Source organism: Pezoporus wallicus, unplaced genomic scaffold, assembly GCF_028554395.1.
Source record: "Pezoporus wallicus isolate ANWC-B61680 ecotype Strahan unplaced genomic scaffold, APGP_CSIRO_Pwel_v1 contig_4710, whole genome shotgun sequence".
Classification (NCBI taxonomy): domain Eukaryota; kingdom Metazoa; phylum Chordata; class Aves; order Psittaciformes; family Psittacidae; genus Pezoporus; species Pezoporus wallicus.
Genome location: NW_026640647.1, coordinates 5126506 through 5153387, shown reverse-complemented (window position 1 = coordinate 5153387; position 26882 = coordinate 5126506). Strand labels below are relative to the sequence as shown.

At 42.3% G+C, this 26882-nt stretch overlaps 2 protein-coding genes across 5 annotated transcripts in view; one reads left to right on the top strand and one right to left on the bottom strand.

The window, feature by feature from the left end:
• The window catches only part of TRAK2 (trafficking kinesin protein 2), a 28479-nt gene extending 22530 nt beyond the window's left edge, over positions 1-5949 (top strand). For both annotated transcript variants that reach the window (XM_057419882.1, XM_057419881.1), the window contains 3 exons: positions 861-1133; positions 1351-1450; positions 1944-5949. In XM_057419882.1, the coding sequence (XP_057275865.1) occupies positions 861-1133; positions 1351-1450; positions 1944-2622 (1052 nt within the window). In that variant the 3' untranslated portion in view covers positions 2623-5949. The remainder of the gene's footprint in view (positions 1-860; positions 1134-1350; positions 1451-1943) is intronic.
• A 3915-nt stretch (positions 5950-9864) lies between these two features.
• Positions 9865-25753, bottom strand: CASP8 (caspase 8). 3 transcript variants are annotated; one of them, XM_057419886.1, is made up of 8 exons: positions 14931-15244; positions 14286-14391; positions 13231-13366; positions 13091-13147; positions 12700-12767; positions 12043-12178; positions 10657-11158; positions 9865-10357 (listed from the first exon to the last, which is right to left on the bottom strand). In XM_057419886.1, exons 1-8 carry the CDS (start codon positions 15236-15238, stop codon positions 10222-10224), a joined length of 1449 nt encoding a protein of 482 aa, XP_057275869.1. In that variant the 5' UTR covers positions 15239-15244; the 3' UTR covers positions 9865-10221. The 3 variants fall into 3 exon arrangements, with proteins under 3 accessions (XP_057275869.1, XP_057275871.1, XP_057275870.1); XM_057419887.1 differs by lacking the exons at positions 9865-10357; positions 10657-11158; positions 12043-12178; ... (3 more) ...; positions 14286-14391; positions 14931-15244 and adding exons at positions 18389-19885; positions 20661-21150; positions 22151-22262; ... (2 more) ...; positions 25091-25196; positions 25424-25753; XM_057419888.1 differs by lacking the exons at positions 13231-13366; positions 14931-15244.
• Between the last annotated feature and the right edge of the window lie 1129 nt (positions 25754-26882).

Below are 26882 nucleotides of genomic sequence, written 5' to 3'. Positions count from 1 at the left end.
GTAAGAGGATGGTTTTCCTTCTCTCATCAGCAGACAAGGATTTTATATTATTTTGCCAACTAAGTCGTTGTTGGTGTGTGTATAGCTAGGTGTGCTATGCAGTAAGAGGAAGTAGTAGTATATGGTAGGCTACTTGCCAACTAGCTCATCATCACTTTCTACTTGGCTTTTTTACATGGTGCTAAATGTTGGGCTTTTTCTTGGCAGTGCCATCCAGGTGTGTCGTGTACCACAGTGTTGACACCAGTTGGCTGGAGTTGTTCTGATCATGAATTCACTTGGAGCACTGTGTGCAGTTTTGATGTCCTCAATAGAAGGACATGGAACTGTTGGAGCAAGTCCGTAGGAGGGCCACAAGGATGATCAGGGGGCTGGAGCAGCTTCCGTATGAATTGACAAGCTGAGGAAGCTGGGGCTGTTCAGCCTGGAGAAGAGAAGGCTGCGTGGAGACCTCATAGCAGCCTTCCAGTATCTGAAGGGGGCCTATAAGGATGCTGGGGAGGGACTCTTCATTAGGGTCTGTAGTGATAGGACAAGGGGTAACGGGTTTAAACTTAATAAGAGAAGTTCAGGTTAGATATAAGGAAGAAGTTCTTTACTGTAAGGGTGGTGAGGCACCGGAATGGGTTGCCCAGGGAGGTTGTGAATGCTCCATCCCTGGCGGTGTTCAAGGCCAGGTTGAACAGAGCCTTGGGTGATATGGTTTAGTGTGAGGTGTCCCTGCCCATGGCAGGGGGGTTGGAACTAGATGATCTTAAGGTCCTTTCCAACTCTAACTCTTCTATGATGCTATGAATTCTTGTAACTCAATACAGTAGTGGGTGATGGCTCTCTGAGACTTTTCTCTTTTGCCTCACCAGGATCTCAGACCCTTTTTCATTGGCAGCAGCTTGCTCGACCCAACCTAGGCTCCATTCTTGACCCAAGACCAGGTGTTGTTACAAAAGGTTTTACCCCTTTGTCTGATGATGCTGTGCACCACATCTCTGACTTGGAGGAAGATGATGAGGAAGGAGGAGGTATAACATTTCAAGTGCAGCAGTCTGTCCCCCAGGAAAAGAAATGTACAGCAGCAAAGCCAGTGGCAGGGATTTTCCTTCCCCCTATTACTTCAGCAGCAATCCCACTCACTGGTAAGAAGCATGGTTAGTGTGTTTTCCTCTTTTTATTTTGCAGTGGTTTTTTCTCAATGGAAAGCATTTGACTTTGTGACAGTGCTGTCTTTGCTGTCTTTGTTCTTTATTAAACAAAAAAAAAATAGCAGTGATAATAACATTATCTTAAACTTTGCTTTGGTTCGTTCCTATCTGTATCTTTACCCTCAATGGATGTAAATTCTCCACATTGCAGCCTCAAATCCAGGGAAGTGTTTGTCTTCCACAAATTCTACGTTTACCTTTACTACCTGCAGGATCCTTCACCCATCTGATGTCACTCAAGTTACTCCCAGGTATGATGACTGCTGCTACCCTCAGTGTTGTTGTGTAGGCTTAAACAGTTGCTTTCTGGCTTCTGATATGTGAACTGGTTTTAAAAGATACCAGGGCAGCTAGGCAACATATCGGATGTTACTCATACAGGTAGTTGTAACAAAAATGGGAAGCTTGAAATTGAATCCTTTCCAGTTCTGTCTTTTTTTTTTTTTTTTAACTAAGTTATTACTGGACATCTCTGTTGGTACTTTGTCTAATACAGTATATTACCTTCTGACCACAGAAGTAAATTCATTGGTACTTAGACCAAAACCTCTTTATCAACCTACTATCTTCTAAGTATTTTGTAGAACAATAATACAAAGTCTACTAAAGCTGAAACTGTCACAGTTAATAGCAGTAGTTTAGTTTTTCTCAAGCCTTCTGTATACTAAAAGGCAAATACAGACCAGAGCAGGTATAAAGGTGTCTAATGTGCATCTTCTCTGTTTCATTCTTATTTTATTTCAGCTCTGTGGGTTCCCCATTTTCACTTGGAAGCAGTGGCAGCAGTATTGGAAACCCTGTAGTGAGCACTCCAACCATGTCTTACAGGCTTAGTATTGGAGAATTTCTCACTAACAGAAGAGACTCAACCACTACCTTCAGCAGCACAAGAAGTCTGGCTAAACTTTTGCAAGAACGAGGCATCTCCGCCAAGGTTTATGATAGCCCCATATTAGAAAAACTGCCTCTGCTTCAGCCCCCTCGAACTCTCCCCATTCCTTCTACTCCACCAAATTCTCCCTCGCGCTCACCTTGTCCTTCCCCTCCACTGTTTGAGCCTCGGGTGCATCACTCAGAAAATTTCCTGGCTTCTCGACCAGCAGAAACATTCTTGCAAGAAATGTATGGCCTGAAGCCCTCCCGTAATGCTCCAGATGTAGGCCAGCAGAAGATGAACCTGGTAGACAGGCTGAAGAGGCTGGGTATTGCCAGGGTGATCAAGCCCCCTGAAACACAGGACTGCAGGAATGATCAGGAGCCAGAGGTTAGCTTGCGGAGACAGGACTCAGCTGTGTTTTTAAATGCAGGTACCAACTTAATGGCAGGGCTGAGAAGAAACCAGAGTCTTCCAGCCATGATTGGAGCATTGGGAGCTCCAGTTTGCACACAGTCATCAAAAATGGATATCCTAAAGGAGGACTGACTGGTCTGAAAAATTACTGACTTCTAGCATAGTAAATAATATATGAGGGAAAAACATCCAGTACAGGCATCATTAGATGTGTTACAGTAGAGTTGGGGAAGGCACGTGCATGTGAAAGATGTGGGAGAGAGAAGTGTTTGGATTGAGGGCTAAAAGCACATTGTTTAGTTTTGAGGAAGAAGGCTTTTGTGGAAAATAAGGAAGAAGAAACCAAAGCTTAGTTTTGAGGCCACCTTCAGCATCTGTCTTAGCTTAAGCAAATATAAAGACTACTGTAGACATTCTCAGTGTTTTAACCTTTTAAAGGGTATATGTAAGACCTGTCTTACAGGTGCTGTGATATTTTTTTTGTTTCCCCATCATATGGCCGTAGTATTTTATTAGTTAGCAGTCAGGCTGTATCATTTAAATGTAACTTTAAGATAGCAGTCAGTCTGACCAGCATTATCGGTCCAAGTTCCTCTCTGTAGAAAACAAATATGAAAACTTGGATTTTATTTCTTTTATTGTCTTTTCCATTTCAGAAGCTGTACTCTTTTAAACTCCTCTCCACTTGGAGAAGCCAGGAGAGAACCTATAGCTCTGTGTAAGATACTTCTGTTTACAAACACAGAAACTGGTGGTCAGGATTTACATTTTGAAAGAGTGAAATTGTACTAGTGAGGTATTAACAGAAGTTGATTTCTTTCCAGAGCACCCAGAGGAAGGTGCAATGAATAAGGATTAAGAAATAAGAAAGTATGTATTAAGAGTGAATCATTCAAGCTAAGAGATCTTTCCAAAGTGTGCTGTGCATCTTTTTAAATGGGGGCATTTTTGCGTGCACACAAAAAATTCTCAGGCACGTTTCGGTGTTGCAAAAGGATATAAAACCTTGGTGCTTGATTCAGGGCTTCTTTTATTTTACATAAGCAGAGAGCATTTACTGTAAGACAAGTGTTAGAAATTCAGTATCCTGACTCTTCTCTTGACAGGTAGACATTATGTGTATTTGCGAGTTCTGCAGTAAACTTCATGCCTTTTTTGATCACTTATTTCTGATTTTAGGCAGAATTTTGTTTAAAATATTTCATTCAAAGCAAAATGTACTATTTTATATTTAGAAACAGGAAGATGAAGGCTAGCGTTCTTTCTAATGAACATCGATTTTGTCTACACTGAAATGCTGTGTTTTGATGATGGAGAGTGGTTCTGAACCTGTTTCTGAACAAAGATGAGGCAGACTTTCCATGTCAAAAAAGAAGTCCATTTTGGAAATCTGATCTCTTGAGTAGTAACCAGCAAACTATTACTGCCCTGCTGCTTTTTTGATTCCTTCCTGTCCAAGGTTCTGAATAATCTACAATAGATTTATAGTGTAACTTAAAGTTTCCATATGATTAGGTAAAATGGTCAAAATTTACCTCACTTGTTACAGTGTATGTGGGACATAGCTGGTACCTGTGCGTGTGGTGTGAAGCATCAGTATAATTACACTGATCTACATTTGCTGTAGGCCACATCCACCATAACAGGCACCCTTGTTGTTGCAGGGTTGAGTGGAGTAGGGCAGGAAAAGAAAGATTCTTTACAAATTTCCTATAAACCAGGTTATGTGGCCTTTCTGCTTTCACAGTTCTATAGATCTTGTGATGACTCTTTTGATACAACAGTCTTTTTTTAAAAGGAAAAGGAGTAACCACCTCAAACTCGCACAGGAATTCTTAGCAGAAACTTGTCTGTCAGCAGCGCACAGAAATATTCAGGAACTCCTGGAGTTGCCTTTTGCTCTCTAAGCAAAATTTTACTCTTATAAAAGGTGAATTTTATTTAAAGTATTATATACGGGTTAATTCTGTTTTTTAAATGAAATATATTTAATTTCCTCATGTAAGTATTTATGTTTGTATGTACGTCACTATGCATGGGGTCTTGCCTGGGTAAATGAGGTAAGAGTGACCGGGGGAGGGAGGCAATTTTGCTCTCCCATGAACCAAGACAAGTATGTCTGTGGTGTGTTTGTAACTCTAGGGAAACAACAGGAATGAGTTAACAAGATTAGATAGGTTGGTATCAACAGGGAGGTGTATACTGTGTCAAAAGTAGGTCTGTTTTATGTGTGTATATTATAGGAATATATATAAGTTACAGAAAATATCCTGAAGGTATACACTGTGTTTCTAACCAGCTTCGTTAGATGGCTCCAGCCATTGGATCATTCTGTGTGTTATCAGCAGAAGTAGCAAACCAGCTAAATCAGAATTCCTTTGGCGGACCAGGTTTCAGTTAAAATTAACCTAAAAGCACAATTTGATGCATGTTTCTCTCTGGGACACTTCCATATTCCATAGCCAAACAATATCAACTGGTTCAGTTCAAACAATACTATGGAGTTGTTGAGAAGTATGTTTGTTTGCTGTAGGATCATGTATCATCAGCTACTTTACACAAGGGAAGAAGAAAATGGAAGAATTTGTATACCACTGTGTTTGTGTGTTTATCCAGTTGGTTGATGCTGCAGTGCAGTGCTGTTGAAATTCTGTCATGTATTCATACCTTTGGATGGTCACATGCATTTTGTACATAGAGTCATGGTCTGGGTTGGAAGGGACCTTCCCTTCTAATCCAACCGCCCTGCAATGAGCAGGGGGACATCTTGCCTAGCTTGCAGCAGCAGGGAAAATTGGTACTTCTTCCAAGTTCACTGCTTTGCACCACAACCTAGAAGATAAACTTTTTTGAACAACATGCATGTTTCTGAGAACATAGTAAAAGTTGCTGTCATTCTAGGAACTGATTGCCTTCTGTTGCCTCCCCTAAGAGAGGACACAAAATTGCATGACTAAGATAGCTGATATCCTGCACAAGTGTAATTTCGTTCAGTGGGAGGTAGAATTAGAAGGAATGGAGAACTGCATTTTGGAAGGGTTCTGTTACCTTGCAGGTCTGAGACAAAAACAGATACTAGAAAGAAAGGACTTACCTTTGTGAAAGTTTCAAGAGACAAAAGGAAATTCTTGTAGTATTTACCTTTATTCAGGTTGGCTTAAACCAAGCACAAATTTAAATCTTTCTAGTTTCACTATCTTTGATAAACTCAGTGATGCCTGCATGCTCAGAGTACCTGTGGTCAAAGATAAAAGTCTACTGGAGTTAAACAGCAGCAGAGAGGGAAGGAGAATACTGGGTTGGAGCCTCATTTGGCTGTTACATGAAGGGATTACACACAACGTTTGAACAGCTCGAAAACTTCATGGTATTTTTTCCATCTGCTTTTTGCACTTACTGTTGTTTCATAGTGGAATATAAATTTGGTAATAAACATGTATAACATGTCATTTTTCAGTATATTCGTCATCTTGTGTGGTTTGTTCTAGATGTTATCTTTTATACTGTAGTGTTCTATAATAAACCTAAAACTTGGTCTTGGCGGGGCGGGGGGGGAGGTAAACATTGGTTGTTGTACATGTGCTTAGTGAATTGGTATCTGCACAAGTGGTGGCTGTAAAAAGCTGAGAAATAGATTGACAAGCTTGATCAGGCTGTTCTGGGCTGTTTGCTGTTGTTTGTACCTAAGCAGTTATAGGTGACGTGCAGTACAAGCTGTGGTCTGACTGTGCAGTAAATGTGTGCTGCATAAAGCTAGAACAGAACACTTAGAGAGTACCTTCTGCTGCAAGCCTTTTACTTGAGAATGAAGAACTTCACAAATGAAGAATAGCTCATCAAACTCTAGGCAGAGTATTTTGAATGTGAGCCTTTAATGAATGTATTCATGTTTGCTGGTACTTTGGGGGTTTGTGTGGATGGGTGGTGTTTTGAGGTTTTTTCCTCCTGTTATTTTACAGCAGATAATATGTTCCTTTAGTATTATAGATAACGCCAATGTTGCTTTTCCATCTGAATAGCTGATGTCATGTCAGGCATCTGTGTTTGTGGTAAAATGGGGGTAGAGACTGAAGCCAACCTGCTTACCCTTGAAGATCACTCCCTCTGTGTAGGTCTCATTGAAGCTGTCTTGGCACAGAGGTGCCAAATTCTTGCCAGTCATGTCAGCCTGAGGCTGTGCCTACCACCTGCAAGCACAAGCCCCAAGGCTGGAAGGTTCTGATCATTTTCCCCAAAACACTCAGTTTCTTTAGTGGTACAGAATGGGAACAACGTTGATTTACAGTTAACAGGTTATTTGAATTAGTGTTTGCTGTAGTCATCTATGTGCATGACATCTCAAAGAACCAAGAATCACTGTTAATCCCATGGTAAGTATCCTTGTCCAACATGAGAAAAGGAAGGTCTTGTGCTCTCGTCAGACTGAAGTAGACTTTTCAGTTGTGAAGCTTTTCTTAACTGAAGCTTATGAGTTGGACACTTTGAGGAAACATTCTCTTCCCACTGTTCTCTGTAACTGTCACATCTATAAATGGTCAGGCAGGATCAAGCTGCGAGCTGGAACACCCATTCAGAGCTGGGTTGCAAGAGATGTTGACCCTATTTCCCTCGCTAGCAAACAGGCAACTTACTTATTTACACAGTTTCCTAGTATTCACTGTACTTACACACATGAGAACTTAACGTGTTTACAGCTGTATTTGCATGTCCTCAGGACAAAGGCCTGTGTTACTGTCGTGGTTTAAACCCAGTCAGGCAACTCGTTCACTCACTCCCCCCTACTCCCGGAGGGATGGAGAGGAGAATCAAAAGAATGCAACTCCCACGGGTTGAGATAGGAACAGTTTAGTAACTAAGGTATAACACAGATCACTACTGCTACCACCAACAGTAATAATGATAAAGGAAATAACAAGGGAAAAGAATACAATACCTCACCACCAGCCAGCCAATAACTTGTGTCCCCCCAGCCTGACCAAGCACCAACCGATACCTCCTCCAACCCTGCAGTCCCAGCCCTTCCAGGTAACTCCCAGTTACATCCTGGGCATGACGTGCTGTGGTATGGAATACCTCTTTGGTCAGTTTGGGTCAGGTGTCCTGCCTCTGCTTCCTCCCGGCTTCTCCTCCTCCCTGGCAGAGCATGAGGCTCACAAAGTCCTTGGCCAAACCAAAACATCATTGTTATCAGCTCTGTTCCCATGACGAAAGTCAAAACACAGCACTGCACCAGCTACCAAGAAGGAGAAAAACAACTGCTACTGCTGAACCCAGGACAGTTACCAACATGATTAACTGATGTTACAGAAGCGTGCCCCACAGTGGGGAAGCCTTATGGCCATAGGCAGCTACATGGCACCAGAGGAAGGTTCAATATTGGTAGATCTGGGATTTCTGCTTATGTGCTCTCTCTCATCAAAGCTGTTCATGGTGCATATGGAAAGAAAATTAACATCAGTGTCCAAGTTCCTGCTGAACTCAGATTTCAGCTGCCCTGAAAAGGCTGAGCCTGAGGAATACAGTTGGCTGTCACTCTGTACGCATGTACACGCTGTGTGAGAATGTAAGAGTTTGGAGAGGGCTTTTTTTCCCACTTTTTGTCCTGCGCTTTCCCTGTAGTAAGGAGAGTTGTAACCCCTTTGAAGATGCAGGAAAAGAGCTAGAGCCACAAAAGCTCAGGTGTACCTGAGAAAGGTGCAAAGAAGAGCTTCCTGAGAAAACAGGTTTATTAAGCCACCTAAGTCAATGGGACTTTTAGCAATTCCAAAACATTCTGGAGTGATTCTGCACAAATGAGACTTGGAAGTGGCTTGAATTCCTTTCTGGTTTTCCTTTCAATTGGTGACACTGCTAAAAGAAATACTTTTGACAGGCTCCCAAGAATAAGGGCCTTTAAATAGCAATTTATACAAGTGAGAAGTGACTGCAAATAAGGCCTTTTGTATGGCTTGTGGAGTCTCCACTTGAAAATAGCTAAAACACTTGCAGTTGAGCTCTCAGTGTCTAGATACCCCAAGAGAGGCTGTGCTTTTAGCAGAAATTTCCAGTTTAATTGTAAAGATGGAAATCCCACGTACTGTTTTTAGCTGGAGTAGTTGATTTTCTTCACAGTAGCTGGTGGGCTCAGAGTTGGTAACACACAGATGTTTTCCTTACTGCTGAGCAGTGCTTACACAGTCAAGGCCTTTTCTGCTTCTCACTCCACCAGCAAAGTAGGCTGGGGGTGCACAAGGAGTTGGGAGTGGACAAAGGTGGGACAGCTGACCAAAGGGCTATCCCATGCCATACAATCTATTGCATTTATGATCTTAAAGGTCTTTTCCAACCTATGATTCTTTGTCATGCTCAGCATATAAAGCTGGGGGAGTAAAAACGAAGTGGGGGGACATTCAAAGTTCTGGTGTTTGTCTTCCCAAGTAACCATTACAGGTGATGGTGGCCTGGCATTTTGGAGATGGCTGAACACCTGCCTGCCACTGGGAGGTGGTGAATGAATTCCTTGTTTTGCTATGCTTGCGTATGTGGAGTTTTTTAATTACCTATTTGTATTTGCTGTATCTTTTTCTTTGTGATACCTAGGGGAAAAGTTATCTATGTGAGCATGCTGTCAGTCAGACACCTCTTGAGTTCACAGTCTCTTGCCTCAAGCTTTGTCAACAATGCAGACCAAAGAAGGTCCAGCCTCCGCCTCTAAGGGAAAGAGAACTGTGAAAGTTCAGTACTTGTGCTCTGCCTGATTCCCAGCTGGATCCTCAGTGTGACAGGAAGAGAGCCCAGGGTCTATGCACAGAATTGGAAGTTGCTGATGGACACAGGTGACATGTAGGAGGTAAAGTGCTGAATAGTATGTGTGGAAAGAAGGGATCAAGGAAGAAAACCCACAGGAAAGCAGGTTCCATTGATAATCCTACCCATGGAGTAATATGCTTGTTTGCTTATAGTTTTTATTCAATATTTAGGAAAAAGAAAATTGTTTTCCTTCACTTGGATTGCACATTTCTGATCCTATCCAAGTAACAGACAAATTTCTGTACATGAGCTATCCTCGCTTCAGCACAACTCTCAATGGTTTCACAATGAATCCCTAAAAGAGTACCATTAAGTCTTGGAAAATTAGTCCTAGAATTTGGAGGCAGAGATTTACCTGTTCCTGTAAGTGCTTGCTGCATCTGCCACTTGCTAAGGTTCTAATCAGTCTCACAGTCTATAATCTCTCTGCCCTTATTTCTGCAGGTCACAGCCACATCCTGCTGAGGATGCTGGAGGGCAAGTGCATAACTTTTCCTTGAACTGTACCAAGCCACCAAAAATGAATGATTTTAAGTGGTGAGAAAAAGTAACAAAACACACTGATGTAACTTGATAATATCCTAGAAAATTTCCAGTGTTCTCCCCTTTATTTTGCAAAAGTCAGGCATAGAAAATACAGAGCTTCATAACAGGTTTTTTGAAATCTGCATTGGAAAGATACCTTACTAAAGCAACAGTAATGCGGTACAGCTGAAAAAGGAACTGAGCTAGTGACCCCCAGCTTGGGGCCTAGCTCTGAGAGGTTCAAGTATAAAGTGTGACACATAATAATAAAAACTTCTTAAGGCTGTACTTTGAATAAAAACATTGGCTCCTGTGGTAAGAGCTGACCCTAGTGATCTGTTGTTTTACCAAATTCTTGGCTGGTAACAGCCAATTCCAGGATGCTCCAGCTCCCTCTGCCACGCAATTCTCTCCCATTCAGTTGACAGGAAAAATGAGCCTTTTTCTCAATGTGAAAGTGGGTTGTGGCATCTGCTTCCTTGAATTTGGCTGGCACGTCTTTTTGCTCACCTCCCGATTCACTGCTGTCAGGATGGTGAGAATATCTTCACCTCTGCAAAAACAGAAGTATGTTTTGTAGTAGGAGGCAGTTAACATCAGAAAAATTACCACGTTCTCATTTATCTTGATCTATACAAGTGCTAATGCTAATGGCTCCTGTTCTAAACAGGCTTCAAAGCAGTTAGCTAAGCTGCTTTCAACAATCTGCATGGTGTTGCTCTGTCCTACGTTACTGTTTTTACTTTGAGCGGAGTGTTCCCACTGCATATCATCTCCCTCTGCACCCAAATCAACTCCTGTCATTCATAAGGAAAATACAGGTGTTGTCAAAAAGTTCATGGAAACACTTACCGAGGACAGCTGTGCTCCAAGTGGTGGCACAATGCCTGGATGTACCAGGTCCCATGGTATGGGCTTCTGTAGGAAACGTAATCTTGCAGGGTAGCCATGCCCAAGAGGAAGTCTGCCTCTGTGGGGATGCACTCGAACTGAAATCTTGCATCTGTTTCTACAGAATCATCTGGCTCTTTAGAATCTGTTTCTATGTTCACACCTTCCTGGCAAGCATCACCTTGGCAGGCCTGAACAAAAAAGACTTTTGGTTTTCCAGCAAGTGAGTAGCAATTCTGCCCGGTGAAGGAAGTGGTTAGTTCCCGGATAGGTACTTCCTGCCCATCAACACCATATATCATGCCTTTTTTCCCATGAGACAGGATACAGCAAACGAAACAGTCTTTGTCCTTGTGGTCTTCACAGCGGTAGATGTTCACAGTCTTACGGATTTCTTCTGCAGTGAGATCTCTATATTCCGCTATTGTAAAATGAAGCTTGCTAAAGACTCTCTTCAGAGCCCCTGTAAAGTAAACAGAAAGGGAATTGGAGACATTTCATTATATGAAAGTTGGACTCTGTGACTGCAAATTGTATTTCTAGAGAGAAACTTTTGTTTGAAATCCTACTACACCACTATTCAGGAAGCTGCACTCCTGCTCTGAAAATAATCTAGTAATCTACTAATTACACCTCTACCACCTTCCCCCAACTCTCATTAAAAGGCTTCCTCCCAATCTTGCCTCTTACTCTGTCTAAAAAGTTCTGTATGAACTATTAAACAAGCTGTATGTCTTTCCCCCACCCATGTCACAGCTAGTCCCCTCTCTCAAGAGGACAAACTTTGCACTCTGATTCTTGAATTAACTTGCAGTTCAATTCAACCAGCTCCTTGATGGCTCTTCTCTCTTGCCATAGATAGTGCAAATACATTAATCTCTTAGCCGTAGGACCTACAATGAGCTATGCCACAGCAGGACAGCCCACTAAAATCAAGGCCCCTGAACAGCAAGGTAAAAGTCCCTAAATTCCAACATCCTCCTTCTTTGACCACTAACCCCCAGTTCTGGTTCAGCAGCAAACGTGTTTGTGATTCTATGAATTTTAGAGGTAGTACGCGTAAGACTGATACAAAGCTAGACTAGCCTGTAAAGTCCAGACTGAGGTTGCTGCTTAAGACTGCAATAAACTCAGTACAACTGCAAAATGATAGTGAATTTGTCCGAGTCAGTCAGTAAAAGCTTGACAAATTGATTAAGTTTTGTCAGCACAGGCAACAGAGCTAACTCAGCCTCTACGACAAAAGTATCTTAGGATGAAGACTGAAACTCAGACCTTTAATATGGAAAAAGAAAAGAGGTTCCTATTTTTGAAGATATGCAGACTTATATTTGATGTTCACTATACCTGCGTCAACGTCTGTCCCAGTCCGATCATTCATGTCTTTCAGTTCTGGCACTCTTTCCCTGGCTTTTGCAAAACTGTGATTATTCAGGATGAGGCACACTCCCCGGGGTCGGCTGGTCATTTTGTAAGCTTGAACCTGTTGAAAAGAATGACCAGCAGTGAAAACCACTGCAGTCTCCTCCAGGTACTTTTCTGCCCTTGCTGATGGCACAGCGGGGTAAAAGAGAAAGCCAGCTGGCTTTTTCTCTAGGTAGGCCTCGCTATACAGCTTTGCTCCCAGGATCTGTCAGTGCACTGCCCCATGGCCTTTGGGAGTCTCTGCACAGCATGACAGCAGCCCTCAGCCCCACAATCATGCTCAGCCCACATGGGTGCTGCACTCACCCACTTTCCCATGCTCAGCCATCTGCCAGCTATGTATTTCCTGGTATAATGAACTCAGCCTGTCCTACTGTCCTTGTGAATGTTTCTCAAGTTTTAACACTGCAGCGGCCACTGCCTGCAACTTAGTTTCACAATAAAGGTTGTTACAGAGTGGTGCGTTTTTCTTTTTCTAGACAGTGCTTTTAACAGTTGAGCTAATAATAACTGTTCACCTTCTAGAGGGACCATCACTTCTAAGACAAAATTATGTTTCTAAGAAACCAACTGGCTTACCTGGGAAGTTTCATTCTGTCTGTCGGGAAAATCAGGTGCCACAGATGACGCCAGGTATCTGTTATGGGCTGAAAACAGACAAAAAAGCTTTAAGTACAAAATGTAGGGCTAGAGGTAGAAGAGAAGCTCTGTTCCTATTCTCCATCCTCCCAACTACCTCCCAGGGTAAAAATTTTCTCTGAAAACTGAATTGTGTTTGAACAACTATTCTTGTTAGCTATAAACCACTAGATAATCAATTAAAAGGGAGTCAAATGTATTGTGATTGGTTAATAAGTGGATGCTCAACAGGTTTTAGAGAGGCAACTGTGTAAAGAAGATGCCAGTGGTGTAGTCTGAAAGCTGAAGAGCAAAAAACCTAAACATTAAGTTTTTTGAGAGTTTCAATTACCTTCAGTGCCTCCTGTGCTGCCCCTCTGTGCCTCTGTGACAACCATCTCTTCTTCACCTGAAAAGTATTCATTGTTAGTCCCGTGTGATACCCATGAGTCACTGCAAGAATAACTATGGGAAAGAGGCCTTTTGTTTTACCAAATTTCAATTCATACTCTTCAATTGTCTTCAACAGGCTGATGTCAATTTCTGCACAGAGACTCTTCAGGACACTTAGGTTGTCTTCTCCCAAAATCCCCTTCTTCTCCATCTCAGTGAAAACGTCAAGCATTGTCTGGGTAATCAGAAAGGCAGTTTGCTCTTAGGGCACATCCATCCTGCACTGTGAGGGAAGTGGCAGCATGTGCACCTAAGCTTTAAGGTACTGTAGCAGTACTTCTTGAGCAATGGCAAAAATGGCTATAACCATGCAAGTATGGTGTAGAGATTGCTCTGAAGAAAAAGGGGACCCAAGGGACAGGAGCTCTTGCCAAACAGTGAGTGGCGGAGCACAGCGGTCACTCAAGGATCTACCAGAACAGCTATCACTAGATAGTTACAATCTCTCCTCTAAGAAAAGAGGGAAAATGCTACAAGAGTTTCATTAGACAGAACAAAAGAGCCAGGAGTCAGAAGTGCAGACTGAGATAGTATAAGAGCAGCTGATTGCCCACAAGGCTGTTTGTAAACTCCAAGCTTTCGGGCCTTAGCCTTGGTAAGGATCTGTTATTTAGATCTGTATTTTTCGAGTTTGGAAATGAAAAGAATAAGAGCATGAAGTAACAGCCACAGTGACTGATTTTCTGTGTCTGAGAATGGCTTAAAAAGCAGCTAAAAGAAAATCAGTTGGGCAAGATGAGTGAATATGCTCATCAGTCTTTCACTGACCAAAGCCACTGAGTCCCCTAGAGCCTTATGTGGTGCTTGGACGCAAAGGCTGCTCTGCCTGGCACAGTGCTTGCCCATGCTCTCCAGGCCTTGACACTGCTGCAAAAGCTACACAGGACACTAGCATAGACAAGTCCCATATGCACCAGAGAGCCAATAATCCCTTTCCAGGTGTAGCCTTCTCTTACGGTGTTTTCATCATAAGAGGGACACCACGAGGAAAGTGATGCTCATTCCCTTCACAGCAACCCAAATGCATCTATGGATTATAACACTAATTTTTAAGAAGAGGGGGCAGGGAGGAGAGAGTGTTAAAGAATTCTTACAGCCTTAGGGATTAGCCTGCATTTTGGTAGTTCTTGCCCCAAAAGAAACTTGAAAGACTTCAGCTCAGGTTCAGTGATGTCTTCTGACAGCTGAAAGAGCAGGTATCTAGAAAGAGAAGCAGAGAACACTGTTTCATCCTGTTCCCAAGACCGACCCTTAACACAATTTGGCTCTGTGCTATCCAACCCCTTTAACCTTTCACTTTTGTCTTCCTCCCAGGCACAGACGTGTCTCTCTTATCTTTTAAAACGGGGGACGTGGCTCCCGGGACAGCTTGAAATCAAACCATTTTCAGCTGCAGTTAAAAAGATCTCAGTTTTCCTAAAATCAAAACCATGCTGAAACGTTCTGGAGTCGAGACCAGACTCGCACCCAGCCAGGGTTGCACCCGGGCAGGGAGGGAGGCCTTTGGGGCTGCACAGTATTCCAGAAAGGTGCAGCTTTAGTGTTCTGCCTTCTACTGGGCAGAAACTTCAGCTTTCCGCATGGCTTGTAGCTGCTTTCCCCTGCAAGATGCTTGCTTGTTTCCGAACCTCAGCCTGGCCTTGGTGCCGTCAGTAAAGGCTCACGCCGACCCCACAGCAGGGCAGACGGTCCCAGAGGGCGGTGCCAGGGGAAGCTCAGCCCGACCACCGGTGACTCACCTGTAGGGTGACACTTTTGCCCTGCCTGGGATCTGGAGCTCCCTCTCCATCTCCTGTCGGCTGGTGCCCAGGCGGGATTCCAGGAGGTCGATCCGACGGATCCGATAGAGCAGCTCCTTCAGGAAGAAAAGGTTTTCCTCCTCGATCATGCCTTTTTCCTGCAGGGCTTCGAAGAAGTCCTGTGCCTTCTGGATGGCTTCCAGCTTCCTCATAGGAATGTGTCCCCGGCTGAGGAACTTGAGAGCCGCCAGGTCGCCCTCGCCCAGCTCCTCGCAGACCATCAGCAGCCGCCGCCGCGGAAACTCCATAGCGGCGCAGGCGTTAGCCCGTGCCCGGGGCGAGGCCTCTTCCGCCCGCCGCCAGGATGGGGCGGGCAGGAGGCGGCGCTCGGGCGGTGCAGCTCCTCTCCGTTCGGAACGTCAGACAATGAGAGCGGAAGTCGCCATAGCTTAGCTTAGAGGCGGCGCGCTGGCAGAGAGGCTTCTCCCAGGCGCAGTTTAGCCCCGCCTTCCCCTGCCAGTCACACTTCCCGGAGCACTGACTGTTCCCGACTCCATACTCGAGAAAACGGAACGTGGTTGTGCGGGGCTCAAGCTCTCACTTCGGCCCACGCTTTTCCTGCAAGCGCCTCTCCCTGGTCTAAAGGCACAGTTCATTGCCTTTCAATAGACAGGGCGGAGAAGCTTGTAACGCCACTGATCTGACTTTACAGGAGCTAGCATGCCCTCAAGACAAGTTAAAACAAGTTCTTCCTAGTAAATAGGATGCAGGAGGTACAGATCCTCCTCTGTGCACTCATGTACCTGGGCAAATAAAGCCTAAACACAAAGCAGTTGTACAGATATAAAACTAATAATGAAAAGATCTAAGCCAAGCCCAGAAGACACGTCCATAATGATGTTCCACCTGTCTAGAAAAGTATTACAGTTGGTACCCAAAAGAGCCAACCACATTTGGGACCTGGGGAAGTCCTGTGGCTGTCAAAACCAGAATAGACACAGTAACAAGCAAAGGCACAGTTACAGAAAGGATGCAAAATTACTCACTGGGAATTCCCAAAGACCTCAACTGCATTTTTTTAGCACAACAACACTGTTGCAGATTAAGCGTGTCATTCTCTGTTCATAATTTGATGTATCTCTAGTGAAAAGAGGCAGATCTGACTGACTTCCATGAGTATATGGCAATCTTACTAGGGGTCAGAATAAAAACGGTAACCATCAAGGGCTAAACACCCTTAGCATAGCTTAATCTCCTAAATGGTGTGTCTTTTCTTTCCACTTCTCCCTGGCCTTCAAGATTTCCTGCAGGAACTCTTACAGACCACAGACACAGCCAACAGTTCAACTAACCAAAGTTCCACAGTACCTGAATATCTCACCACTTTGAGAACTAAGAGTGAACCTTTATATAGACGGTGGGAAAACACATACTTCCAGCAGCCCCTGTGATGGAAGAGGCCAGCAGTAACCTGAACACAGGCAGGCTCCTGATGTGTACCACTAACCCATCCCAACAGCAGCACATTAACAACTCACCCTAAACACATTACCATGGAGAAAATTACCAGCTTCCCAAGGTAAGTGGGTGCAAATAGCTCTCTGGGAAACTGATGTTAAACTGAACAAGTAGGCAGCAAGATACAAATGACTGGGCAGAGATTTATGCCACTGAAAACATTATTTCTGCCTCTGCACCTAACAGTCCCCCTGAACATTCTTCTAAGAATTTCCTTTTTCAAACAGCATCACTCTGGTTTTGCCTGCTTTCAGCTTAAGCCTGCAGGACTTCAACTCACCAACATCACTTTTCTACCAATCTTCTGACTACTTTTTGGTGGCAGTGCTTCTGCTGGCTGAAAACAAAACACAAGATTAAGTGCCAGGATTGTTTTGCTACAGCATTTGGTTTCCCAGCCAGGACTTGAAGGAAAGGGAGGACAGGCAAAGTAACTGTAGCTGAGGGCCTTCAGAGAGGAAAGGCGATTGCCCATCACTGTTCTCCAAGCTGTGCTACAGAGGAAAGTCAGAAGATTGCAGATCCAACTTCCTTGTTACCTCTCAGTTCTGTGGGAGGGCCACAGATCCGTGCAGGAACGTATCAGCCACAGGTCTGTGTGAACCTACTTTTGCTCAAAACCATAAAACTGAAAATGTGTTTTCTCCTTCCTTGACCACTGCATGAGCTACATATAAATTCACAGTATGGTTACTTCCTGCAGTCCTTTAGAGGATTTCAACAGGGTTTTATCTCCCTTCTAGTAGGTCTTCATCAGCACGCAATAATGTTAGCTATGGAAGTGGCCTAATTTTAACAGGTAAAACAAACTCGCATGCCATCATGGTGAGCAGAGAGAGATGGGTAATAAGAATCGTACTGTGATTCGACCGTGTATTACAATTGCTAAATTATGCTTGTGTTCAGATTTCGGTATGCTGCCGGATCACTCTGCTAAATCAAAATCTCACGTAGCACCAAATACACCAAATAAGTAAATTTGACGTCCAGTTCCTCCTCAAGTGGAATATCTGAAAGAACTTGGTCTGAGAGTACTGAAGTCTTAAACAGAGAAATAGGAGAAACCAGAAATGCTGTAGATTCACAACTCCACTACTGGAGCAGCTGCCATGTTCCCGTAAGTTTCGCCTAGAGGAAACAGTTATCTCATTTAAGCTGTATTTCCTTATCATAAAACAACATTTACAAATCTAATTGCTACATTCATTTCAAGGTCTCATTTATGAAAATGTTACAAAAATGTAAATGAACTGTTGTCACATTTCCTAAATGGTTAACCAAATGTCAGCCACAGAATTGTATCATACCTGGCAATAGCTTCTGCTAACTCTTGCCACAAACAGCACTCTGCTTTACATAGATACAAGCATTATTATTGATGAAACCTGTGTGAACAGAGCTGTGATTCTAAGAACAAGCATTCTCCCTTTTACTTGGAAGATGAGAAGGGATAAGGGGAGCAAAATGCAACTGCCAACACATTGTGTGGAATTAGGAAAAAAACAGTTTCACCTCAAGAACACAAGCAGGATTGAACAAAAAACTCCTGCTTTATGGGTACACATGGATTTAAAAAAAAAATAAACTAAAAAAAAAAAGGCAGAAATTACAAAGTGTCTCCAATCATCCTTTATCATGTTATAAACTCAAAAGGAATACAGCCATTAGAATCCCATACAGCTCCCACACACCACCTGCAAGACGAAAATAGCCTCACCGGCATTAGCTGCCATTATTAGAAAGTGATGAACTTATTCTTTCCGACCATCTCTCCAGCTCCTAATGAAGGGATATCAATATACTACCCCTTGGGGTGGCTGCCATCAAATATGTCAACAGAAGCAAAATAAATACTTCTGCTGACATAGAAGTGTTTGCCATGCTGACTGTCTCTCAGTCAGCTCATCCAAAAGAGAAACACACCACAAACAAAGGCGGTGTGAAAACCATCAGTATTTATTACGACAGAAACAACAGTCCACAGGAGCTATGGTCAGTTGCCAGGGGGAGAAGGCATCTCAGAGCAGTGGACCTAATTCTGCCGCTCTGCTCTGGTGAGACCCCACCTGGAGTACTGCATCCAACTTCGAAGTCCCCAGTACAGGAAAGATACAGACCTATTGGAGAGGGTCCAGAGAAGAGACACAAAAATGAACAGAGGGCTGGAGCAACTCTCCTATGAGGAAAGGCTGAGAGAGGTGGGGTAGTTTAGCCTGGAGAAGATTTCAGGGGGACCTTATTGTGGCCTTTGAGTACTTAATAGGAGCCTGTAAGAAAGATGGGGTGAGATATTTTAGCAGGGCCTGCTGCAATAGGATGAGGGGTAATGGTTTTAAACTAAAAAAGGGAAGATTCAGGCTGGATGCGAGGAAGAAATTCTTTACAATAAGGGTAGTAAAACACTGGGACAGGTTGCCCAGAGAGGTGGTGGATGCACCATCCCTGGAGACATTCAAGGCCAGGCTGGATGTGGTTCTGGGCAACTTGGTCTAGCTGAAGAGGTATGTGCTTGCTGGTTTAGACGACCTTTGAATGTCCCTTCCAAACCAGACTATTCTGTGATTCTGTAATTCTGTAGTGGAGTGGGACCTTCCTTCCAGAAGTTAACAGCTATTCAAAACAGACTGTCCCCTCAGAGCTCTGGGAGAAAACAGAGTCAAGAACTCTTATTAAAAAACCTAAACAGCAGTGTTGTTTAGCCAAGTAAATTAAAACCAAGGGAAACCAAATATTTGGAGGAAAAGAACCAAACTTGTATTATCATAATCATCTCTTCTTTCTTTGGTCCTTCTGCACAAGCATGTTATTTTCCGTGAAAAATTACACAGCTTCCAGAAACAGCCAATGATTCACCTGTGGCCAAGTCAGTTACAATCTTGCACATGCTCCCTCGCAAGGGATCAGCATTCTGAATCCATCTGTTCTTTTCTGCAGATTTCAGGGACTTACAACAACTTGGACAGAATTAGGACTTCTGTTGCATCTAGTAACTCCTAAAAAAATCATTACACTTGCAGGTGCTTCCTCCCTTGAAGTGCAGATTGAACAGACTCCACTGCTATGCAGGACAGAAAGTCAGATCTGTACTCCTTTGTGGCCTTCCCAGGCTGCTGCAGATCCAGGTTTCAGGACACTGATTAAACATGGGAATAGGAAAATTTAGATGCAATGGCCCCTTGAATGACTGGGGCCAAATACATAGATCAGGATAATTTCACTTGCAAATTCCTTTCCCCATGAAAGCCCATTTCAGATGTGATTCCTAACCGAGTGTATTCTTATTTTTCTCCATTTTGACTGACTGACATTATGGAATTTGGAAGATCAATTGCTTCCGTAGGGTTGATGTTATCTTTGGCATCTGCTTCCATCCATTTAAATCTTTTCTTCCCACTTCCTTGCTCACTTCTGTCAGGATGGTGAGGAGATCCTTGCCACTTGAACAAAAATGAAGAAACATTACATTGAGATACACGGTACTTGCGGCTAAGCCAAGAGGCTGATCTGTGTTTGGTCCAATAAAATGCTATCTCAGGGAAGGCTAGTATTTTCCTCTCACCCTTCCTGTCCTGAAACTTCACACTCTAATGTGTAACCACTGATTTCAGTGTTTTTGAGGGAATAAAAGCATCCTCCATGTAGCATTGCTTTACCAGCAAACATAGTCCCCTGCTTTGGTTACAGTCGGAGGAGCACACTAAGGTGAGACAGACTCAGACATATGCATTCTACTGAATTCTACATGCCCTCTTCTGGAGAAAGTGATGTCTGAAGAGAAATTCTATTTTCTGAATTGAGTTTATGATGGGGACAGGAGGGAGGCAACAATGAAAGTTATGACTAAGGAACACTGATTTTTTTTTTTTTTTCATCTGTGTAATCACTCAACAAATTTGCCTCCCATCAGGTTTCACTGGAAGAAAAATCATTTATCAGTCAAAAAATATTAAAATACATGCACACACATACACACACTTGTCTATAGGCAGTGTTCCAGCATTACACCCCAGATTCTTTCACAGGCAAACTAGGGGAATTCACTTATGCTTTGGTTCATCTCTAGAAGAATAGCAATGCCTAGTTCCAGAACAATTACTGCAGGTGAAAAGCATTTTATAGCACAAATGCAAAACACTGCTGTTTCAGCACAGCACAGTTATGAATGTATGCCTGCAGCACCCCAAATGTACATGGATTAAAAACAGTACTTACTGTGGGCAAAGCAACTTCATCTTTTCACAGAGGCATTGTATATAAACACTTCCAGTGTTTGTACAGCGATAGCACTTGTAGTGTTCCACTGTAGCCATGCCAACCAGAATATCAGCCTCATCAGGAATGGAAATCAGAGGGGTAGCATCCATCTCAAGGTGGCTATAAAAGTCTTCTTTTACTGTGACAGGTGGGTGATCTACAGAGCCTTGGCAAGCCTGGATGAAAAACAGCTTGGGTTTGCCAGCAAGAGAAGGGCAATTGGATCCACTGAAGCAGGAGACTAAATCTTTAATATTTACAAACTGATCATCAATGCCTTTTATTTTGTCTTTTTCACCATGGGAAAAAATGAAGCAAGCGAAACAGTCCATGTTACTATGATCCTTTTCACTGTATGTTTTAACTTTCTCATATATTTGCTTTGCTTCTAGATCCATGTGCTCAACTGTCTCAAACTGAAGCCACTCAAAGACCCTCTTCACAGCCTCTAGAAAAAAAGCCAAAAGGCACTTGTTAAACAGTGACAAGGAAAATGCTGAAACATCAGTGTTTGTGTGATAATCAGGTATTACCAGGTGTTCAGATCCCAGCAATAAACTCACCTGACTCTTAGCCTGCCAAATCTGATTAGAAAAACCCAAATGCCTGTTTTTTAACATAACTGGGTTAAGCATCACACTATCTACCCCCCCCCCCCCCCCATTTCAGATTATCTAATTGGCAAAAGCTAGTAAAGTTTACAATGTTAAATCAAGCTTTAACTGTGCATTGCCTAATAATCTCAGATACTTAAGAACAACACCTAGCAAGTTAAAGAGATAACTCTTTAGAATGACAAACTCTGCAATCTTAAGTGAAGTAGGTCCCTCATCCTGTGAGAATTATCAATACAGCAAGAAGGAAGGGAGAGTAACCCTCTAACAAATGCTATGCACACTTATCATCAAATGTAGACTAAATGGTTGTGTGCGTAGTGACAAAGTAGCTGGGAAGCAAGCAGCTTGTAAACAGGCTGAATGGAGTTCAAATACCAGTGATGTGTGCTTTCATGAAACAGATTTTACTTTAAGATAAATTTTTGTTTATTTTAAAAGTGACTCTTGCAAGAAGACAGGCTTTTAAGAAAATTATAAAGCAGTAGCATTTGAACATTAAAGAGAATTTAAGGACTTAAAAACTTAACTCCATAATAACTAAGAATTAAAAGCAACCAAAAAGTGAAAAGGCACAATAGTAATGCCTCCTTCACTATTTGGATGATGCTTCTTACCTAGAACAGAAAACAGTTCCTTCTTTTAAGCCATCAGCTGAACTGCTGGAAGTGGCACATTTCTGATTTCTACAGTGACTGTCACTCCAGTTACTCTGGAGGCAAAGGAACTCAGTGGACATGATTCTTCTTCACAGGAAAGTTTAGATAATTCTGTTAGAGAATTATTAGAGGAGAAAACCAAACAAACCAGTAACTGGATTAAAAAAGTATTTACCTCCATCTTCAATTGTTCCTTGTCTGATTTCACACGCATTTTGAAAAATGTAGTTGTTAAGAATCACACAGTAACCATGAGGGTTATTTTTCATTTTATATGATTCCACAGACTGTAGAAACAAAGAAAGTGGATAAGAAAGCAGTGCCAAGCATCCAGAAGAGAAATATGCTATACACAGATTGTTGGCCCTTCATGTCCAAGAGCAAAAGAATTCATGAGGGCCAAGATACAAGAAAGGAAAAGCCTAAAACTAAAAGCTAGCTACAGGAGAGAGAAATCTGCTTTGTCTTTCTGAATCCTCCCTCTCCTTTCACTCTGTGGTTAGGATATGATTTTGGCATGGGAGAAAGCAAGTATCCAGAAAGGTAAGTTGACATGTGCAGAGGAAAAGTTCCTGCACCGTACCATTCCCTCTAAAAGTCCTGGTGGGTTTCTAGTGAGGTAGCAGATTCTGCTGTTCCCTTCGCATATGTCCAAGAATGTCCTGAGCGGGACTTCAATATCCCAGTCTCCATTATTCTTAAGATCAGTTTTTTTCACACAACAGCTACTCCTTCATTTCTTGCCAAAAGACTGCTGACAGCCAGGTCCTCAATATGGAACAAGGGTTGGTCTTGTTTTGAAATGAGGAATTGTTACAAGACCTACATATAAAGCCAGAATCCCTAGCTTTCAGCTTGTCCACCTGCTCAGTCTTAAGAATTTATATTGCCCCCTCCCAAAACTTGGATAAATACTTTAAAAGTAACCTTGAGGTATTTCTCACCAGGTGTTGTGTCTCACTCTCTGCTGTTTGTTTTGCTGGATGCACAGATACAAGCGCCGCATAGTGGAGTTTTTCCTTAGGATCATTTTCTATAAGGGAGAAGATAAACAGAACATTTTAGGTCTAAAACCATAAATCTTCCACTGTGCATACTTCAGCACTCAAAAAAAAAAGTAGTACAAGGAGTGAGCTGGAGAATGGTTCCCACACCACTGAGATACCATCCTTTTGTAGAGCTGGGCCAAACATGGTCCCAGTTTCACAGACTACTGGTTATTGGAGCTCTGCAGAACTGTGTTCTTCTTCTCTCCTCTATTACTGGTAGCAAGATAAAGGGCTGAATGTCAGTAAGCACCCCAGGCAAGCCATTCACTACCATCTCCATTATGGGATATGTAAGTAAAAGAGGAGACGCATTTTTGCACAGTGATATACTACAGCTAGTTCGTTTACTTCTGATGCCATTGTCTCATCTCCAGAGAGCTCTACCGTTTGGGTGGACACACCAAAGATGCAGAATACCTGTATAACAGAGGATCTCCTCAAAGCAGCAAAACACTTCTTCAAACACAAGTGTCTGAAGTAAGTGAAGAAATCAAACCAATGACTTTGAAACAAAGGAAACAGATTTTTTTTTTGGCCTTTTACAAGTTACACATATGTGTTTAAATGGAATTTAATTGTCAGGGCATCAAGATCTATAAGACATGTTCTTTTTCTGCTTATCAAGGGGGGGCAAAATAATAATAGCAAGACTAAAAATACGTTCCCCTGACAAAGGGCTTAGCAGTTTTCTTCTGCTCTTTTACAGACACAAGCACAGGTCAGCAGTGCAAAGACATGCTGGGGAAACTGGCTTGTGTATCTGCAGTAATGTGTCTAAGGAAACACGTGACCTGAGTCATCCAAAAGGCGGTTCTGAGGAAAAATTTAGTAGGTCTCAGCTGCTGTTGGTCAATACATCCTGTTTCCCAAAAAGAGAAGACCCACTTGTGGTGGAAGAAGTCACCACCTCAGCTGCAACAGCCCAGATATACTTAAGTCTTTGAAATATCACATCTAGTACAGAAAGTTAATGGTTACACACTAGCTAATGGTTACAAGAAACAGAAAACTTCAGAAACTGCAGGTACCAAGAGCCACTCTGCCTACCCTAGGATATTGTAAGCTCTCTCTCTTACCTCTGGACTCCTAAGCTGCCAAGGATGAAGCCACAAAAATCACACACACAAACATAGACACACACAGACACTAGTTCTACTCTGAAACAACAGGTTAAATAATTTACCTTTTTTTTGTTCTTCAAAGGTAACAATTTTTTTCATTATGTCAGCTCTAAATCCCTTTAATATATCTTTCAGCATTGACAGGTCATCTTCTTTAATTAACGCTTTTCCTTCCATTTCCAGTAAGACCTTCAACATTGACTGGTAAAACAAACACACATAACCCAAACTCATACAGCGACCGTCATTAACTGCAGTATCAGGCACATCTGGACAAAGCAGAAGATATCATCATTCCCAGAGACTGACCAGCTAAAGACTGGGGTTTTTTCCCCTTCAAACCTCATTAAAACAAGGGTTGGGATGCAATGCAACCAAAGAAAAATATCACTAAGGTTGCATTTTTATAACAGATCATTAGTTGCAATACAAGTATTAAACAAGCTCATCAGATCTCTTCATACTTTTGTGGGGGAATTAACAAAATGCTGTTATCCCAAATTACAATAGAGAAGCAAATGTACGCAGTGACACACAAAAATTTACAGCTGAACTCGCATTAAAACTTGATTTTTCTGTCTCCCATTGTTTTTCCTCCAGCAAACATCATTCTTCCTAGATACAGCAGATACATGTCTTATAAACGCCAAGCAAAGATGAAATGAAGAGAATGATGGATTTTGCAAGAAGAAAAGATTAGGGAGACTGGTGATGGTGGGAACACAGGAAACAGAAAGCAAAAAAGGGCAGAGAAAAAATACAATGAGGAAAAAAGGGTCCATTCTTTAACACAGCACCTATCAGCTAACATCACAGTTGATCCAACAACAGATTTTAGAGAGAGCAGACTGCTTTCTCTTTCCTTTCTTATAAGACCTAGCAAACTCTTGAACTAGCCTTTCAAGAAACTTAGCAAGATCACTTGAGCAAGAACACTTTGCATACAGCATTATCCTGGAGTTTGCTGTTGGGTATTCGTTTTCGGAGCAGGAACTTCACGCACTTTACATCTTCTGGAGTCAAGTCCTCTGCAATTCCATATAGCAGTTGCCTGGCAATAAAGAATAGAAAAAGCCTAATTATGAAAGTTATGAGAAGTAAACACCACAATTACACATGTGAACTGCAAAATGTAAAACTCACAATGGCACATAGTGGTGTGGCGATAAATACAATTCTGCTGGGATATTCATAAAACGGCGGTGCAGACAGAAAACAAGACAGGACACAAAACTGTTGTACGTTTTGCATGCAAAGCTTTAATACTTCTCCGCTTACCTGTAGGCTGACACCTTTGCCCTGCCTGGGATCTGAAGCTCCCTCTCCATCTCCTGTCGGCTAGAGCCCAGCTGGGTTTCCAGGAGGTCGATCCGATTGATCCGGTAGAGCAGCTCCTTCAGGAAGGACAGGTTCCCCTCTTTGATCATGCCTTTCTCCTGCAGCTCTCTCAAGAAGGCCTTGGGCTCCTGGATGGCTTCCTGCTTCCCCATGGGAATGTGCTTCACGCTGAGGAACTTCATAGCCGCAAGGTCATCTGCGACCAAAGCCTCAGAAATGTCAAAAAGGAGTTTGTAGAAGTTCGTACCCATTTCACATCAAGATTTGGATCTAAACACAAACAGCAGTTGATTTGTCAGTAGGAGTAGCACAACACATGGTTATAAAAGGTATCACATCATTTAGAATAGCCTAAAATAATAACATGCTGTCGAAAGTACTTCAGTGGAGAGGGGCTGTCTTGCTATCACAGACTCTTAGCTGCTGTTTTAGTTTTGACTGGGTTTTTTTAGGTTTAATCCCGTTTGGGAACATGAGCCACTTGCCAGTCTCAAAACCAGAGTACGTGGTAAATGAGACTGCCAGGTTTTACCCCATAACAGAGGTAAGATATATCTTGATATATCATAACAAACCTAAGAATCCACATGAGTAAGTCTTCTAAGCTATCTGGCTTCTCCTTTCCTTATACAGTGTTTCTGACCTTGGTCAGAACAGCTAAAGCACCTCTTCCTGCTTTGGATTATCTGCATCAAATCAAACTCAGTTGCCAGCTCTCAATTTCTAATATTCAAATAAAATACGGGTCAGGATTCTGTTAGCAAGAGTGAACACAGAACTGAATCTTAAAACTTTGTCTATCAAAAACCTGATAAAAAACATTTGCCTTGTGATAGAACATGCGATTCATGCTCTGCCCCCAAATACTGTTCCCTTTCAGTTCATTCAAACTAACTTTTAAACAAACTAGAATCCATACCACAAAACCATTAGTACCTGAATGAATCATACGTGCTTAACCTCACAATTCAATTATCTCAGATCTGACTGTATTATTTTCTATGATTCTATTTCTATACCCACACAGGAAAAAAGAATACTTTTTTGGTACCTAGTTATGAAATGATCTTCTTTCTCACATAAATCATGTGTTTTGTTTAAGATACAAGGCATGTGCTTATAAAAAGTAAGTCTGTCTGGTAAAGGAAGTTTTCACTTTTATTTCTCAAAGGCTGTTTCAAACTCACAGAATTATCGCAATTAGAACAGATGTGACACCTACACTCTCTATTTAAGGCTGCCTGTAAATATAGGGAGCACACTAAAACAATGTTCAATTGCTTCTTTTTCTCTCACTCTACTAAGATAAAGACACAACAACCAAACTATTTAATACTAATACTACTACTACTAATAATTTCACATCAGTTACATACAAGGACAGGCTGCAATTTCTTGG